Source organism: Panicum virgatum, chromosome 4K (assembly GCF_016808335.1).
Source record: "Panicum virgatum strain AP13 chromosome 4K, P.virgatum_v5, whole genome shotgun sequence".
In the NCBI taxonomy this organism is placed as follows: Eukaryota; Viridiplantae; Streptophyta; class Magnoliopsida; order Poales; family Poaceae; genus Panicum; species Panicum virgatum.
This window is the reverse complement of record NC_053139.1, coordinates 9,296,111-9,315,502: the sequence shown is the minus strand read 5'-3', so window position 1 is coordinate 9,315,502 and position 19,392 is coordinate 9,296,111. Positions and strand designations below refer to the sequence as shown.

The 19,392-nt window shown below is 44.8% G+C and overlaps 2 protein-coding genes across 3 annotated transcripts; both read right to left on the bottom strand.

Moving 5' to 3' along the window:
- Window positions 1–3,720: 3,720 nt before the first annotated feature.
- Window positions 3,721–8,768, bottom strand: LOC120704695 (probable peroxygenase 5). 2 transcript variants are annotated; one of them, XM_039989180.1, is made up of 6 exons: window positions 8,170–8,768; window positions 7,890–8,018; window positions 7,661–7,746; window positions 6,600–6,700; window positions 4,138–4,263; window positions 3,721–4,050 (listed from the first exon to the last, which is right to left on the bottom strand). In XM_039989180.1, the coding sequence occupies exons 1-6, from the start codon at window positions 8,192–8,194 to the stop codon at window positions 3,894–3,896; spliced, it is 624 nt and encodes a 207-aa protein (XP_039845114.1). In that variant the 5' UTR covers window positions 8,195–8,768; the 3' UTR covers window positions 3,721–3,893. The 2 variants fall into 2 exon arrangements, with proteins under 2 accessions (XP_039845114.1, XP_039845113.1); XM_039989179.1 differs by having other exon boundaries at window positions 3,721–4,073; window positions 8,170–8,482.
- A 4,872-nt stretch (window positions 8,769–13,640) lies between these two features.
- On the bottom strand, window positions 13,641–15,862 carry LOC120704694 (1-aminocyclopropane-1-carboxylate oxidase homolog 4-like). The gene is made up of 2 exons (XM_039989178.1): window positions 14,838–15,862; window positions 13,641–14,154 (listed from the first exon to the last, which is right to left on the bottom strand). The coding sequence occupies exons 1-2, from the start codon at window positions 15,684–15,686 to the stop codon at window positions 13,900–13,902; spliced, it is 1,104 nt and encodes a 367-aa protein (XP_039845112.1). The 5' UTR covers window positions 15,687–15,862; the 3' UTR covers window positions 13,641–13,899.
- Window positions 15,863–19,392: the final 3,530 nt, after the last annotated feature.

Here is a 19,392-nt window from a genome sequence, read left to right as displayed (position 1 = left end):
TACGCGGCGGCCCCTGGCAGCCGTGCGGGTTTTGTTCTGGATTAGTGTCCGAGCCAAGAATTTGTATCTGTTTTCGGTCTTTAATTTGATCTCCACACGAGGCTAGATAAGATTGTTTCGTTGTGTTTACGAAATGAGCCGTCTCATCTCCTGACCACCTTTATGTGATTTTTTTAGGAAAATAGCACATGTTTTGCCTTTTTATTATAGAAGGAAGCAGAGAAAAAGAAAATACTGGAAAAAAAACCCAGCTAGGAAACGGAACAGACAGAAGCAACAGGCAGCACACCCGCGAGAGTTGAAACAGAATGCGCTAACCGCAGATCAGGCTGGTCAGCTGTAGAGCTGTTAAGGTCTCGTCGTCGTTGAAACGCCGGCAATGTGTATAAAAGGCGGTAAAGGTGTCTCAAATTTGATTTAGATAATCTAAGAGCCGGGTCTTAAAAGGGCCGGACTCTAATCTTATATAATTTTAAGCTAAAAAACTAAAGGACCTAGTTGGGTTGTGAAGTGACTGCTAGTGCCATGACCCATTACCACCCCTAGGTATAGGTGATGATTTGGTTCCTTTCCGGTGAATCAAACATCAGGTCTAGCCACCATTTCTTGACATTTCTTGAAGTCTGAAGTTGTGCCCGAGAGATTATGCTGCCCTGTTTGTCGCGAAACCTGCGATCAGACAAACTGCGTGAAGAAGCAGTTTACAGCAAGGTGTAGAATGGATTCCTCTCTCTTGTTCTTCATGTGATTTTGTCAGGGGCGTCCACCTGCTGTCATTTCAAATACAATTGCAAATGGTGGATGTGTAGAGCAACTCCAACAGCCCTGGGGATCGGTAAATTTGGGGGGGGGGGGGGGATGAAGAAACGACAATTCAATAGGCTCTCCATCGATGTCACCTAGCTATCCCGCTTGCCATCCCTCCCGCTCGGTCGACAAAAATGGCTAGGCGCTCCGGCTCGCCATCTCGCAGATCTCGCGGCTCTCCCGCCCTCCTGCGCTCGATTTGCCACGCTTGGGCGCCGCTCCCGTCGTGCCGCGCCCTTGCGCTCCCACCCTCCTGCCGTCACGTGCTTGCACTGCCCATGTTGTCCCACCGTTAGCGCTGCTCCCACCCTCCACGCCGTCCCGCCAGTCCTCGAAGAGGTTCCACGGCAAGAAGGTGAGCAGCGAGTACTTGGTGATGCGCACAGTGTTGCCCGCGAAGTCGAGGCGCTTGTTGCATTGGTGCCCGTGGCATCGCAACGCGCAATACCTGTGCGTCCTCGTCGCCTTCTACGACGCCGACATGTGCCGCGATGACTCGTGGTCCTCAGTCATGGTGGTGGGGGGTGGGGGGGCAGACGGGAAGCGGCGGCCGACCGGCGCGGAGTCAAATGACATGGCGCCCCGACTCGGGGCTAAGCGGCGCTCGCCATGTTCAGGCTGTGACAATAGGGGAGTTAAGGGGAGGGCAGGGAGAGCTCACCAACAGAGGTGGGCGGGTCTATTGGTTTAGCTAGTCCTGTTAGTTTTAGCTAGTCTATTGGATAGGATAGAGATATGGAGAGTGAAGGCCAGTTAAATGGATAGTTAAATGACAATATGGAGAGTGAGATTTAGCTAGTCTTTTGGATATGCTCAAATTGTGGCCACCAATTAAATAGATACGAAATAGCTAGTAGGTCCTATATGGAGGCGTCCATGGAGGCTAGAAACAACTATGGACTAAGACATTCATGCTGATACAACCGGCTTTTTTTAGGGTTAATCACTGGGGGACGAAAAATCCCCACCTGAATATATTGATCCACAGATGCCGGCAAGCCGGTGATGGAACATGATGCCTAACACCAAATACATGATCAACCTTGACAGGTATAGAGAGTACAACTGGAGGAGAAGAGAGAAACATTACCAATAAAAATAAAACAACACACTCCAACTGAACATAAGAAAATGGAGAAGAACAGTATTACAAGACCAAGGGGTTAGTCCCCCACAACGGGAGCATGTCGTTCTTCGCCGACCAGTGCCACCACCATATGATGGTACTCCAACAATCTCTATTCCACAAGCGACTACTGTAAAGCTCTGAGTCGAGGATGACAGACAACAGTCGTGATTTGCATTATCTATGGAGCACATAGGGATAACTCTTAGTCGAGAATAACTTGAGGGCATGTTTATTTCCATAGGGATAATGTTTAGCCCTTACCTTTTAACCTTTTTTAGACCTTGGTGATCCAAAAGGCTAAAAGAATTTGTCTTGACTCTGCATAGGGCAAAGAGTTCGCACTTCGACCACATGAAAGCATGGATAGACAACCTTTTGTAATCTCGCTTATTTTTTATTTCCTTTTTTATTTCTTGAAACTCAGTGTACAGTTTTTTAATCATATTTAATATATATATATAACCAGTAGGTGAGCTCTCCTCACCTGTTTCCTCAAAAAAAAAACAGGTGGGCTAAAAGGGGAGGGCTAAAGTTTTGCATCCATTAGGCCTTTAGCCCCTTCAAGATGGGCTAAAAAGGACTAAAAGTGGTTCTGCCTCTCCAGAAGACAGCTGCCACCCCTCTCCCCCATCATTAATTAGGGGTAAAGAGGGCTAAACTTTAATCCATGAAAACAAACAATAAGGCTAGTCTCAGTGGGAGTTTTATAGTCACAGTTATCTAGACTGAGAACTGGATAACTATGCCAGATGAGTTTCATGGTGATGAAACTCTGCTCACATCTCATGAAACTCTATCTTTCTCTCTCCTTGCCATGTCAACAAAATTGATGATATGACATGAAACCCTTAACGAAATTCCCATTGAGACTGACTTAAAAGAGGCTAAATTTTAGCCCTCCTCTTGAGGGGCTGGGCTAAACTTTAGCCCCGTGGAACTAAACATGCTCAAACATGTTGTATTATATTACTGGCTCTAGTGTCTAGTCTTATCATTAGGAACTTTTAATAATAATAAAGGGGTGGAGAAAACAGCCATCCTATAAATCATCAGGAACTTATCTTTTCAAAAAAAAATCATCAGGAATTTTTCATGCTACTTTTGCAGTCGTTACTTCATTTGTTAACTAAATGCTGCTGTCAGAGACTAGTATAGAAGCAGTCGGGGTTGCAGAAACGAATAAATGCACATGGTCACCACTGACCAGATTAATTTGTTCAATATATACAATCATAGTTGGGGAGCATGCGGCCTGAATCGATCCATTCCTTTGTTCCAACAGATTGACTCCAGCACATATACCTGCCATTCGTTTTCATCATTGAAGGGTATACTCCCTCCATCAATGTAAGCCATATATACTTTGGTAGAGGAAAAGACTCCAAAGTATACTCTATTTCTAACCTTTGATTTCTCTTACAATCTTTTCTCGATTGCGGCAAAATCATCGCCTTCTTAATTAAAAGTACTTTGAATTCATATTTCTCCACATTTATTGCTAATCATCATGCATAAAACTTGACTAGCTGTTGGTGAAAACTTGCACGGTTTGACTTTTCTCAAATCAAAATATGCCTTGCATGATAGACAAAAGAGTGGTAGCTATTGAGCCTTATATTGAATCACAAAATCAGACAGGCCAATAGTCAGATATGGAATAGAAGTGGGCAGATATTTTTATCAGATTGCGCGACAACTAGGATTTTTTAATTCGAGACATTTGGCATTAATAACACATCGAGTTGTATGAAACAACTGCCCATCATACCCAAAAGCAAGCAAAATCAACCCAAAAGATCCACAAAATACTTTCAATATATTTAGACGAGAGGACAGGCTCTTGTTATTACATATATAAAAGATGAATTGACAAACTAGGACATAAAATTACTGATCCACACACGCCATAATATAATTTACAAATTCATGCACGATAGCTTTATATATGATGTTCTTATCATTTCTTATTAGTAGACTCCTCAGACTTCCTCTCCTTCTCCAACCTTTCGAATAGGCTGCCATCATAGACTGCCCTGACAGTGTCCTTGTGAAGGAACCCTTTTTCGTCTTTGCAGAGGGAGTAGAGCACCTTCCACTCAGTGAAACCACCCAGCCTGTGGTATTTTGCATAAAAATACTGGAATCAAAGGAACATCACTTTCCATCTGATGCCATATTATCCCCAATTAAAGAGGACTTACCATCCTTTGAAGTCCTTAGGCTCCCTGTTTGCTTTTAGCAGCTCCTGCAGCTCTTTGCCTGTCAAAGCATCAGGCCTAGTGTGGGCATGCTTCTTGAAGATCTCCTCAAACTTTTCAGGAACAAACCTGCAGGTTCATAAATACCATGATGGTTAGCAATTATTTATAGCTGAAAAAGGCTTAGCTTGGGCTACCTTTTTTTTGTAGCTTTGTAGATAATTATGAGAGATCCTTATTTTTTTAATGATAGATGACAGTGAAGTCAAAGGCATCGGATTCCTCACTATATCTGCATTGCTGCCTTTAGAAGGGCGGGCCTGGAGCAGCGGTATAGCCTACCGTCTGTAATCGGAAGGTCCCGGGTTCGAGCCTCAGCCTCTGCATATTTGTGTGGGTAAGGCTTGGGGCTTAAAAACAACCTTTCCCCAGACCCCGCACAGTGCGGGAAGCCATGGCACTGGGTACGCCTTTTTTTTATCTGCATTGCTGCCTTTCTTTGTTTTTCTTTAGTCAGAGAGTTGGGTAGTGGCGTAGCCTCGTAGGGCCACTTGTCTCTATGTTAACACTTGGTCTTACCTCCTGGTCAATAGCCAATACTAAGACTGATCTGATAAAATTAAGACACGTGTTGTTGCAATCTAGCATTCTTTCGGTCAGTACCAGAACACACGCTAACAAAATTAAGTAACTCAAATGTTTGATCTAAAACTATAAGGTAGGTACATGGGAACGCCTTCCCATCCTCATGGCAAAAGTTTTCGTTTCATTTCGTTTGAAACTGTGTTAAACTTACCTATGTCAACAAGACAATAACCTCATCTCGTCAGTATTTTTGGTTCCTATGCTTTGCACGTCACATGGAAATATTTGACTGTAGCTGTTGAGTGTTGCTTTAGACAAGGGCAAAATGACATAGGCCACCCTTCATTCATCCCCGCTGGTTACTCGAACCTTTATTTTGTTCATCAACTATATATGGGCACATCGTGCTCACATGAGAGAATTGGCACTATCAATTGTTTAGTTCCGGTTAGCATTTCATTCACGTCTTTTAGAGCATCTCCAGCAGTCCCCCAATAATTCTTTCTCAATAACTGATTTTTAGAGATGTCCTAATAGATATTTTAGAATTATTAGGGGACTTGTTCCTAATATTTTTTCCCAAAACTTGTTATTTGCCACCTCCCCAAATAGATATAGGGAGGCAAAAAAAAGTCCACCTCCAATAGTTCCCTATTGTTACTCCCAAAATAGAGAAGTTGTGGTCTCACAAGATTAATTCCACGAGAAATTTTCATGGTCGGCGGATATGGCTGGCAGATAGGAGCTTCTTGCAACTCAGATTGCCGGCGATTTAGAGCACGAGAGGGCTTGGAATTTGGGGAAAAAGAAAGAGGATGATGAGGGGGTTCTGTTTTACCTCTTACTTGCGCCGGTGATGCACCGTGATGGCCGGAGTCAGTACTGTCCAAAACATCATCATGTATTGAAAAAGAAAATAGGGTGCCAAGCCTTGTGGCATGACCGATTAGAGGGGAGAGGGGGCAGGCCGGTGGCGCAGGCCAGGCCATGGTGTGAAGGAGGGGTTGCAGCGCCTGGAAGAAGGCGCTCTCGACGAAAAAAAGGCCACGCGAGAGGGGCGATCGGGAGTCACGAAGGGGTGCGTATTTTTACACACAAGGAAGACCAATTTGCCGATTGTTAGGAGATGGGAAACTAGGATGGGGAACCATTGGAGACTATTTTTTTATTTTTCCCAAAAAACAAGGATGAGGAAGAGAAATAGGGAACTATTGGAGATGCCCTTCTCCCAATCCAACTACCTTATTGGAAGAGTCAAAACTCTCCCTTTATTTAGGGAGAGTTGGGGTAAATTCTTGGGTTGTCCCAATAATTATTGAAAAAAGGGAAAGATTTTGGGAGACTAGTGGAGTGCTATTTTCTTATTTACTCTTCCAATATGGTAGTTTGATTGGGAATTGATTGGGGGACTACCGGAGATGCTCTTAATACTCTCTGCATGGGTGGATACTTTTTTATTGGGAATATATCAGGTGCAAACTAACCTCTCCGTGCAAACCATGCAAATTTTAATCTGGACCATCGGATCAACATCCAAGAGGCATTGAGAGGGGATTGGGTAATTTTACAATTAACCACCCGCCCTTGGATTGAGTAATCACACTTTTTCAACCCCCCTCCCACCTCCATGCGCCCCTCCCTTTGTATGTTGATCCGATGACTCAGATTGTAGTTTGTATATTTGCACGGAGAGGTTGGTTTGCACTTGATATGTTCTTTTTTTTATTAGGGTAAACTTGTCTTTATTCAGTGTGCAATGGCAAGTGATTAGCTCTGACTAAAAACTGGCATGTTGTGCTGCTGGCACGTGTGACGACCTGTCTGAACCCTGAATTTTTTTTTCATGGTGATGGTGACAGATGGGAATTTGAAGTAGGTACCTTCCGTTGGCATCGTACACGCCCGAGTCGCTCCCGTGCTTTCCCTTTTGGATGTTCTTCACGTAAATGGGGAGCTTCAACGCTGGAGCCTTCTCGTTCTCCTGAATTAACATGGAAACCAGTCAGTAACAACAGAAAAAAAAGAAGAAAGTTGATCATTGCACCTGAATCGATTTGCACTTTTCTATGTTTGACACGGCTTCATCAGAGTTATATGTTTGAAAATATAACCGAAAAAGGTGTAGCTTTACGTGGTTGAGTGTTCACAATAGAATGCAGTGCTCAGATGTGTATGTGCCATGAGACATGGACCTTAGCTTTATGTATGCAATTATGCTAGCCTGGACCTTCCCTTTCTTTCTGAAAAGAAAGGGGGCACTAGTTGCATCTTTTCATGTTGTAGCGTGTGCTGGCAACTAGCATGTATATATGTCACTACTCTTTATTAGGACACACGCTTTAGGACTATTGCTCCCATTGAATAATTATCTGATAGATAATTACTCTATCACATTGTTCAGGACACACGCTTAATCTATATGTTGTTGTTCTTTTGGGAATGGTGAAGTAGAGCTTTGAAAACTTTGGCAACTAAATACACGTGTATTTGATTATGTTTGCACACTCTTTAATATTGTATATAATCATAAAATGTAGGACATGTTAACAATGTCCTAGATGGCATCTATCTTCAGTTATGAACACAGAAGGAGCAGAAGCCAACATCTTTTGCCACAAGCTGACGCTGCGCATGATCGAAACCTGATTGTATAAAGATATTGAGGTTCCATCAGGTTTGTATAAAGATGGAAACCTCGCTTCATGCGAAAACTGTTTTAGACGTTTGGCTGTATGCCGTAACTTCTAAAGGATCACTGCTAACCACCACAAGGTTTCAATTTCTTCGTGACATGTATAAAAGCTCGCTTTGCTGAATCGCTACACATTCAGCAGTAGCCAAAGGCCAAACCTGAGATTCAGAGCTCAGCCAGAACAAAGAAAATCTACAGCAAACTGAAACCATTTCAGCATCTGACCAAGAGAGAGAAAGGATCACGTACCGGCACGGTCTTGGGTCCAAGGAGGCCGTTGATGAAGAGGGCGCTGAAGGCGGAGAGCGGGACGCCGGCCCCGATCGCGCGGAACCCTGCAGCAGGCGAGAGAAGCTAAAGGCGGCTTATTCCATGAGAAGACCAAAGGCGATCTAGGCGCGCTGGAGACGAAGATGATCTTTCTTGGATAAAATGGAGCCAACAGATGAACAATAAAGCCGTGTGTAGCCGCGGGCACCTTCGTATGTCTCGGAGGGGTAGATGACGCCGTCCTTGTCGCGGTCGAAGAAGGCGACGTGCCGCTGCAGCGGCGTGAGCTCGCCCTGCTCGTACACGTCCGCCATGGAGGAACCCGGCTTGCTGCTCCCTGGTTACAGGAGCAAATTAAATTCGCGCCACAAACTAAAGGACACGCGCGCGGCAATTAAGAACGAACGCAGTGGTTTCTTTCCGACTTGTAACTCCATCTCTCTCTCGCTAACGCTTCCTTCCTGGGCTGGGGAGCTGGACGGACTTACCGGCGTCCGCAGGTTCGGCGGCCATGGGGAGCCGAGGCGAGACCTCTCTCGCTCGTCGCCGAGGAGGACCAGCGAGGAGCTAGCTTGTGGTTGGGTGATGTCAATGAGCTTGCTAGCTGGTGAGGTGGTGGAGGTGGTGGGCAGGGCAGCCGACAGATTCTTGTGGAGTTGTGGATGCGCGTTGGATTATTGGAAGGGGGGCACGGTGCTATTTGTACGCGCGGCCCCGGCCCCGGCCCCCGGGCAGGATGTGCGTGCGCGTGTGTGTATTCAGAGTTGCAGACTGGCAGCAGTTGGCCGCCGTCGCGCGCTGCTCCGGCCGGCCGAAGTTTCGGGGCGCGCAACGCAAGCGCGCACGAGCCGGCGCCGGCGAGCACGTGCGGTGTAGCTCCCCCGCTGCGGCGCTCTGCGCAGGATGGGGATGGGCGAAGACGACCGCGCGCGGAGCGGTGACAAATCGGCCGACGGCGGCCGCAGGGAGTACGGGAGGCCGAGGGAGGGAGCCCGCGCAGCAACCGACCGCGGCCGTGGCTGAGCGTGACCGCGCGCCGACGCAGACGGGACGGGACGCCGTAGCCCGCAGCCCCGCACACCGCACTACCACAGGCCGGCCGCAGCTAGTAGTGGCGGAGCAGGGTCAAGGACAGTGGCCGCGCCACCCGCGCTGCTAGCTACTGTGACGGGACGCCGGGAAAGGCGACGGCACTGGCGCGGTGGCGACGCGTGCAGCCCACCACCCGATCGACCCGGCGCGAGAGCGCGGCCGTGGCCGCGGCGCCGCCGTCCGCGCGTGCGCGAAAATCAGCCGAAAGGCGACGCACGACCTGCAAGAGATAGCAATGCAACAACCTGAGTGACCACGCCTGCCAGGCTGCCACGACCAGGTGCCTTCCGAGCGCGTCAAGCAGCACCCGGCGACCGAATCCTCCATCCTCCACGCCAAACCGTGCCCTGGATCTGGAGCAGCGGAGCCTGAACTTCAGGGCACAGAGCCCCCATCGCGTCAGAGGCGTGCAAGCAAGTCTTCCGGTGTGGAGCGTTCTTGAGCGTGCTAGGTCGAGACAATCCCTCAAATTACAATCCACTCTACCGCCGATCAAGTCTTCATATATAGGTTGCTTGTTGCTTTAATAAGATCAGAAGAAAGGCCTTTCTTGCCTAGAGTCCCAGTTAGTCATTACGACCACTTTCAATTGATTTTAAGACAAAAGAAAAGGATCACTGGAGCGACCTTTACTGCAAATCAATTTGAAATTTCCTTCAAAAAATAAAATCAATTTGAAATTAAAATCCAAACAGCTCTTTTCTCCTGTCCGGTTACAGAAACCTGGGCGGAATCCATTTCCGTCCAGGCCAGCCACGTCGTCTGACCTGATCGTTTCATAAACACGTGTCACTGTTTTTTTTTCTGAAAATGAGATAGAAGCGCTGCCGGATCATATAAGAAAAGCTGCCGGATCATATAAGAAAAGCAGAAGGCCGAAACTTATATAATTTGTGATTACATAAAAATAAACACGTGCGACACTGGTTTTGACGAAACAATCCAGCACGTATTATTCAAGCACAAACCGGCCGCAACTGGTTTTAAATAGGACTCGTCACTGCAAAAACTAATTTTAATTGCTTATCGCAGCTTGGAACGCGCCTGCGAGGCCATTTGATGTGACAGCAAAAACTATTTGCCTCTTCGATTGCCAGGAGAGCCACAGGCAGACAGGCTGCTAGAGAACTCCCCAACTGACATGAATTGATCCGAAATCTCAGAATTAAGAAGAAAAAGTGGGGGGAGCGATTCCCGTACGCACATGGGCGCATACCCACCCACTGCTGAGCCGTTGGGTGCGGATCACTTCGAGATATGGACCCAATTTGTTATCTGGACCGTGAGGGATCGAGAAGGTGTTGATGTCCTGAAGTTTTGAACTTTCCGTCGTCATTTAAAAATTTTGAAAGTTGCGATTCCCAGATGATGCCGATACATTTTGTTGCTTTCTCGGTGGAACCAAGTGAGAGGCATGGCATTGGCACGGGATAGTTGGATTGTTTCCGGTATTGCGCGCGCGGGGGGGGGGGGGGGGGGGGGGGGCTGGAGTTATTTCAGGCACGGGTTTTTTCGTGACCGTGTCTGAGCATGTTTTTTATTAAGAGGAAAATAATTATAGACACAATTTTGATGCAACCAAACAGAGTTTTGACCCACACAAGAGTACAAAGGACTAAAAATAGAGAAACATTGAAGAAATGCATACACAAGCGAGAAAAACCCAACGACAACACAGAATAGCAGTATCTGTAATACCCAACGACAACCCAAACCCATGAACCTAGCGGAAACCACACAACTGAACCTGCAAAAAGGACTACACCGCAACAAGTACGAAGATATGTAATACAGACAAGGTGGTAAAACATCCACCCGACCAACCAACAACGACGGCAAAGTATCTGTCCGTAGAAAACTCCAACCAGCGACGGCGGCGGCAAAGCATCCGCCAGCACAGTCCAGGATGACACTGGGGTCCCTCTCATCATCTTCGCTCGAGTTCTTCTCCGCCTCTGTCTGAAGCGATCCATGACAGCCTGCCAGCTACGGAAACAAGCAAAACGCGCACGGTTTGTAACTTTTGTATGGAAAAGGCACTAACTATTGGTCCTTTCTGTCGCATAAATATTTTTTCCTGTTCCGGCAGCACGTGGGTACAAAGACTGCAAAAAAAAACTGGATTCAATTAAAGTATGGCTGTAATAATACAGCTTACAACCAGCTGTATACATCGTATACAGCAAACTAAATGTTTACACATACTCCTCTATTTTTATTTACATATCATATTAGCTTTATCCTAAATCAAACTTGGCTAATATTAAGCAAATTTATAGAAAAAAACAATAGCATCACAATGCCAAAATAATGTTATTGAATCCATCGTAAAATATATAGACGTAGACTAAATTATTAATGTATACCATCTTCTCTTAAAAAAATTAGAAATTTATACATGAGCCGGCTATAAAGCATGGCTATGCACTGAGGAATGATGATGCGACGACCTCCAGCTTCATGCCTGTCTTTCGTGATCCTTCCCCCGTTCCGCACGTGCTGTCAGGTATGCATGTGTCTGATTCCCCCGTGACTGAACACGCCGGCCAGCTATGGTCCAACCTATCAAGTTACGATGGTGACTACGACGGTTGACTATGCCATTCCTTTTGTATTGTATGAATTTTAACAACAAGACTGACTTTTCCATTTTTATTAAAAAAAGAACAAGGTTGTCGTTCTTGTTACCGGAGACTAACATGACTAACACGTTCTGCAAAAAAAAAAAAAAAGTTCCGGTATACCTGGCCTTGATCGTTAGGAACTTCTTATACCACTTTTTAAGTGGTTGCGTAATGGTGGCTGTGGTTGGAACAAGTACAAATGCGGTTAATGATCAATCATCGTCTAATCATGCCAATCCGCATAAACCAATGATGCATGCACCTAGCGACCAGATTTGTTCAAAACATTGTCATAAAAAGTGCTAGACGAACCTGTATTGAGGCCAGATTTATCTGTTAGCAACCATTTGGCAATGAAGATGGTCAACGTAAAGTTCGCAGTAGCGGATAAGAATAGATCTGTTGAAACCCCACAAAATGAAGAAATATGATAACAGAAACCAGGATATACATTCAGCTCAAAACTAATTTAACTTTCATCTGTGGTCAGACTCAATAATTAGTACTCCCTCCCGTTCTCTTATTTGATGCTGGTTAGCTGAAATTTCAAATATAAGAGAACAGAAGGAATAACCTGATTGGTCTCAGAAAATATAGACTTCTGTGCACATTAAGATAGGCACAAATTACTGCATCAGGACAGATAGGTCCCAAGAGAAAGGTGATGCATCAGTGCAGCCTGTATTTCTGTTATTACCCTGCTGAGGAACAGAGGAAGGCTAGAGGTTTGAGCCATGGTGAGTGTTACGACTGCGCCACCAGAAACCTGCATCCACTTCTGACATGAAAGCACCATGAAGAAGCCACATCCTGATGCGCACTTACAGCAGAAGCACACTGAAATGAAATGTAGTGTTAGGGCACAAATATGAAATATTACCAGGAAATCCCATTCAAAACCAGATTGACTGTACAATAATCAACAAATCACGCATTCATGCCCATGGAGTACAGAGTAAGCTGGCTGATTAGTGAAGGGGCATTGCAGGTGGACCATCTAGCTTTTAGGTCACTAAGCTCCACTCCATGGTCCAATAAATATGGACAGATGCGTGCAATGATTGCATAATTCAAAAAAGAAAACTAGTATCCACCTTTGGATACCAAATTACACAGGAATCAAGAAGCCTGACTTCTATGCGGTAAAATGATTTCCTTGCAGTACAATGCAATATTGACAGGCATGGCACACATATTCCAATTCCAATTTGTGTGGCTACTTTTAAACAACCCTATAATTTGATTACCTAAAATGCTCGATCGCAGCATGCTGGTAAGTTCTCGGCCAAACAAGGTCCTCAAAAACCATAGTACAATTCATGTGCTTTGCGGGGTTTTCCAATGAAACCAACAGGGGCAATGATCCATATTTGAGGCCTCTCATTGTCACATCGGGTTTGTAACTCTTGCAAGTATAATGAGACACAAGCAAAAAAAGCATAGCAAGAAGTTAGATGCAGAAAGAATATTACGAAATTCAGTGATAAAATTTGTTAAACCCGTGGGCAGGAGAAGCTCAGGTTTTTTGCAAAATACACCAATTTCTAGTTTTTATGCAGAAACCTACAAAAACTAAAAAGATTCGATGCTGTTGTCTAGCACAAGCAGCATATGGAATGGGAGCTGTAATGTAGTTTTTTACTTTTTTTCTAATTGCTTGATGAATTTTTTAATATTTCAATGCAAGCAGGTAACTTATATGGAGAGAACAAGCAATTCAGATATTGAAATACTGATTAAACTATATCACACAGCTGAATTCGATGGGGCATTAAAAATTGCATTTTACCTGAAAAATTGGCTGATACTGATCACAAGAAATCTGGACACGAGCTATACATCCATAAAAATAATTACAACCCATTTTGGAATTCTGCTTCCATATCAACTATCATTTGAATCAACTTGGAAAAATAAAACCTTGTTAAAAATAGTTGGTTGAATCCAAATGGAGAATACAAAATGTAACAATATACAAACAAGCACAGAAAGTTACCTTTCACTCCTTCACGGGATTGACAATCATAATAAATTATGGATCCTTCTGGGAATTACATAACTAAAACTATGTCAGAACTTGTAGGAAGAAGCAACAAATCAGTTACTATTTCAATAGATAACCTATGCCGCCTAATAAACAACAAAATTTTACAGGCAAAATTACAATCCATCTGGAGTTCAGGATAGCAGGTTGCACCATCTCAGTGTTAGGTGAATCAATGATGCCTGTGTGCATGTTTCTGTCCATTTCAACTAATTTGTACAGATAAATGCAGCCCAACAAAGCTTTTCGTGCATATATGGCCAGCATCGGTAATATGATGACCTCGTCATGGAAACAATCTAGCATGCATTTGATGCATCCACTAGAATTCAAATGAAAGACAGTATGTATGGTACTTCCATCTGCTGGAACCGTTTCCTTACATTATCAGCAACCACACGTGTACACAAATCTGAACCATTTGGGAGTAAACAATAAACATTGACTAATGACTAGCATTACAACTTGAAGTGGTCAACTAGAGCTTTGCTGGAAAGGTCCCGTCTGAAGAAGGCCCCCAGAAACTCAGACATTGTAAAATTCCTGTACTTTGGTGGGTTATCTGCAGAAACCAGCTCTGGTAATGGTCCATAAAAAACTGAGTCCCCTCTCTTGCCAGGATTGAAAAATATTGCGATTGAAACTCTAGCTTCTTTCTGTGTATTCATAATAACCCGATGGTCGACACTCTTGTACTTATCATTAGACATGATCTGATGAAAAGATAAGATGAAAAAGAGTAGTTAGATAAGATGATGCCATCCTAACTAAAGCTGATCCACAAAGCTTTACCACACTAAATGGTGGATTGCGATGTATAAATTGGTATATTTGTATAACTCATGCCAGCATGACAGACACTGAGTTACCTATGCATAGTTGTGGTCAAATCAAAGACCAATTTCTACAGCTTTATTATATACTCTTACCATAATACCAAACATGTTCTGAGTTTTTGCTTGGAAGCTAACCGGCATTTCTATACATGGTTTCTGTCAGAAATCGAAATATCAAGCATTTAAACAGACCAAGTAATACTAGAGTTGCATACTATGGAGCAATATGTTCCAACAATCCAACATGCAAGGCTGTAACAACTATTTTACTTCCATGATTTGGCCAAGACGTAAGTGTAACCAGCAATGGTGTACTTTTGCCATTTGAATGCTTAAAAGCAGTACAAGAACAGAAGTATTTAGAACATTGGAGTTTTTGAGTGATGTGAAATGAACTCATTTGAAGTACTTAGAGCCCACAAAGAGTTACTCAATGGTACAGATTGAACTGAATTGGCAGAAGACTGAATTCAGATACTTCAGATATGACTTAATTCTGATCATACTGGTTGCAGTTGGATTAATTGGCTACTTTCAAAGTAACAACAATCTGATTGTACCTGCAAGAGGTCCCCAACATTGATTACAAGCGCACCAGGCACAGGCTTCACATCCACCCAGTAGCTCGCCCCGTCGTCATCGGTTTGCTTCACCTGCAGGCCACCCGCACAATCCTGCGCGAGGACGGTGAGCACGCCGGGGTCTGTGTGCGAGACGAGGCCCATGGTGCGCTCGGGCTCGGGGCACACCGGGTAGTAGTGGCAGACCATGACCTTACCCTCGAAGCAGGAAGCCTCCTCCAGCCTCGTGGGCCCGAGCCCAAGCCCCTCGGAGAGGAGCCCCAGCAGGGCGCGCCCCACGGCGGTGGCGTGCGCGTCCCACTCGAGGGCCTCGTCGCGGCAGACGGCCGGGATGCGCGCCGGGTCGGGCCTCTCGGGCCCGAACGCTATCTGGATGGTGTCGCGCCAGCTCGCGGCGGGGGCCCGGAACAGGTCGACGTTGGAGGAGTAGGAGACCCCGCCGGGCATGGCGCGGCCGTAGTGCGCGGCGCGCTCGGCAGCGGGGAGCTCGTTGAAGGCGCGCACGGCGGCGAGCGCCCGCGCGGGGTGCTCCTCGGGGACGCCGAGGGCCCGGTGGTAGTTGACGAGGTGGAAGAAGCCCCAGCTGCGGGCGGCCTCGGCGGCGGCGGCGGCGGCGAGGGGCGCGGGGAGGGAGAGGTCGACGACGGGGATGGAGACGCCCGGGGGCGCGAGGGGCGCGGAGGCGTAGGGGTCCGGGTGCACGAAGAGCGCGGGGACGGAGGAGACGCCGGACTCGACGAGGCCGCGGACGCCCGTGCGGGCCTCGTCGAAGGCCTTGAGGAGCGCGGCGCGGTCGGACTGGGGCGCCGGAGCGGAGGGGGACGCCATGGCCGAGCCGCCGAGGCCGTTGGGGGCGGCGTGCAGTGGAGGGGAAGGCGCCGCTAACTTGGCCGGGAGGGGGTGGGTGGTGCTTGGGGAGGTGGCCCGTCAGCCGTGGGCGGGGCGACGCCGGCGAGTACTTTATCCTGTCGCCATCGTCCGTTTCGTCCTCCCCGTCCCCTGCCAACTGAGCACGCAACCGACGTCTCCCCTGATAGCGAGGGGCGGGGCGGACCGTCGCGGCCGTGAAGCGAGGGTGCGTTACAGGCGACGCCCGTGCTAACACCACGAAAAACAACACATCCACAGATGGAGGGAATACTTGTCAGCAAGCATCTCTAATGCAGCATCCACAAAAGTCGCACACCATCCACAAAAGTCGCACACCATCAAATGGTACAAATATGTCATTAAGGCCCTGTTTAGTTCTTTATATGTAAACGCAAAAAAATCGTAAACGTATTAAAGTGAAAGAAATCTTGCTAATTTGAAGTACTAAATGAAGTCTATTTACAAAACTTTTTGCATGGATGGGCTGTAAATCGCGAGACGATTCTAATGAGTCTACTTAATTTATGATTTGCAACAGTGATGCTACAGTAACCATCCGCTAATTATTAATTAATCATAGATTAATTAGCATCATTAGATTCGTCTCGCGATTTACAACCCATCTATGCAAAAAGTTTTGCAAATAGATTTCATTTAGTACTTCAAATGACCAAGATTCCTTTGCAAAATTATTTTGCAAAATGAACTAAACAGGCCCTAACCGTAAAATGATTTAGGTACAAATGTACATGTAAAGTGTACACAAAATAGCTTAGTTTTACACTAAAACTGGGTACAAGCAATGATCTATGAGGAGCATTATCTCTCCTTCAAATATCATATATATACCTTCCTCTTGGCCTTTTCTCAAAGTTTACTTTGTCATTTGATACAACATGCTTTCATTTGAGCAACATATATTCAGACTACATATGGAGTAACAGGATTTCACAATGATGGTACTCAAATTCTCAAGCAGAATGATGGAAGCCTCGATTGGTAGTGAACCTGTTGGTGCATGGCTTGATGGAGCTCATGCTCCAGCTACTCGAACTTCATCCGGCTCATCCCAAGATTCTGGATGTAGGCCTGTCATACCAATCAATCAAAACAAAATTATCTTCATGGGTGATGAGCTAATCTGATCCCTGCATCTTAACTATTATTTGAGGCATATACACCTCTGCCCTCCAAATCAGGAAGCAGATATTCATTTATTTCAATCAATTATTACTTTAGAAGGAGAGGAGCATTATACATGATTTGAAAAAATAGAGAGAAAGCAAAGTGCCTCACTACATTTAGTTATGGGAAGAGTACGCAGAAAAGAATCTGAACATATTGATATAGAAATGACAAGAATCTTCATTGACGAATGAAAAGAAACTTTGAAATTCTGAATATTAGTGAACAACAGCGAAATAGGAATTACTTGAATCAGATCATCAAAACAATTATTGCTAGACCTATAAGAGCCACAGTAACAATGTCTAGCCAAGCCACCATTGAATTCAAGTATATTGCAAAGAAAACACTGTTAATGGCGTAACTACTGGGGTTGGGCATGCGTGTTAATGCCTTGCTGAGCTCAATCAGCTGCCGCTTGCTTCTCAGCTTGAAGCACATTCAGAACTATATATTTCAAAGCCTACATTTAGATGCTTGATGCGCTAACAAATTGAGCATCATAATATTAGGAAGCAGACTCAAAATATTTTTACCTTTGGGTTGATGTTGTCCATGCCAGGAGATGTTAGGAAGCAACACCAAGTTCTGCAAAATAAAGGATAATTAGGAAGCTATTCAAATAAGAAAATCATCTGCTTAGCAACAGTATTCATGTTAGGAACTGAAGTCATGGTTAATCCCAACAAAGAAACAGGTCACTGTCAACATGGCAAATTATATTTGGTGTTGAATTCATGCAGGGAAGCAGCAAAATTAATATCTTACAGTTTTGTGGACAACAAGTATATAAATGATGCTAGTATCAATCTTTTATTTTTATTTTTTCATTCATCAGGTAGTGGTAACAACTAAAATTTGTAGCCAACGGTGGCGAGTAATATCTTGTACCCTAAATTCATTGACAAAACTAACCTACGGTTTCATGAAAGACTAAAATGATGTCAGCCATTGTAGCCCTTTACCTATCAGATTTTAGTGTCCCTTGCCATTCACTCTGAATAATATAATCCAATTGCTCCAAAAAAAACTAAACAAAAAGATATACCACATCAGAACAAAACAAAACTATCATCATGGGTGATTAGCTAATATGATTATTGCAGAATCAATTGATCGGCAATAGCAGGCTGAGATTTAGTAAATAAAATGAGTTAAATAGAAAATAATGGAAATAAGAGGGAAAGATGCACGTGGAGTTGGACAAACCATTTCGATCCGATCTGCTTCTCTACACGTTAACTCACTCTAGCGACTTGCGGCAGTTAACCAAAACAGAAAGAGATAAATGGGGAAATAGTTTGTTAACCCTGTGAGTGAATCCATGTTCAGTAGTGCAATCAAAATTACTTCAAAAGGATGAGATAAAAACTTAAACAGACAGAATTGTCGGCCAACACAATGATCTAACAATGCAAATTCTTTATGCATAGCATTTCCAATGTATAATTTGACAGGTATTCAGAGATAACCTCCATTATCCAGCTGTTTTCGTAGGCAATGCCACAATGCCTCCTCCATAATAGATCTCCCTTCCTACAAAAAAATCTCTATTGTTGTCAAATTTAACATGAGGCAAACCAGGAAAAGGCCATCTAATCACTAGCAAGAAGCCACTACTCACTAATCAGCAGCAAGTAAACATGTAAAATCATTCTCAGGCGAGAAGAGAACTTACATTGGAGGACTCCCCAGTTGTTGGTGCCGTTGCACCGGAGGACGAACTTAAAGTCGCCTCGTCGCTGCCCTGCAGCGCCTCACCATCGCCTGCTCGCCGCCCTTCCGTCGTCGCCTGCCCGCGCCTCCCAACCTCCCAGCCGCGGAATCGTGCCTGCGCCCCGCGACTCGCGCCGCCACCGGCGGCTGCTGCCTTGCACCCTTGCGTCCCGAGATCCACCAAACAGGGCTAAATGGTAAGTGAAATGTATAAAAGGTTGCCCCAAGATATATAGATAGATAGAAAGTACATATACTTTTAATACACCAATAATAAGGCTCTACTATATCATTTCCATTTAGACTTTTTAAAGTTGTGCAATTTGTGGGAAGGAACCATAGAGGGAGTAGTATGCTTTTTCTATATATTGCACATGTATAGTATAAAGTTACTAACGTGAAAAGCTACTACCTCTGTTCCTAAATATATGACACCATTAACTTTTATTGTTCATTTGACTTTTCATCTTGTCTATAAAATATTTATACAAACCCAAGTCAAACTAAAATTACACTTGATGATAGATCTAGTTACGCTCGTTTTACTTTATTAATTGAGTAACTAAATATTATTAGTTGAAATTTGAGAAAGAACCTATGATATCATTTATTTAAGAGCTGAGGTAGTATATGTTTAGTTCAAACGGCTCTATGGACTGAAAATTGTGAGAGCACGGACAGCTGATCCAAAGAGGCAAATACCAAAAGGCTTTTTTTTTTGAGAAGGCAAAGACCAAAAGGCTCAGAATAACCCAAACCGACG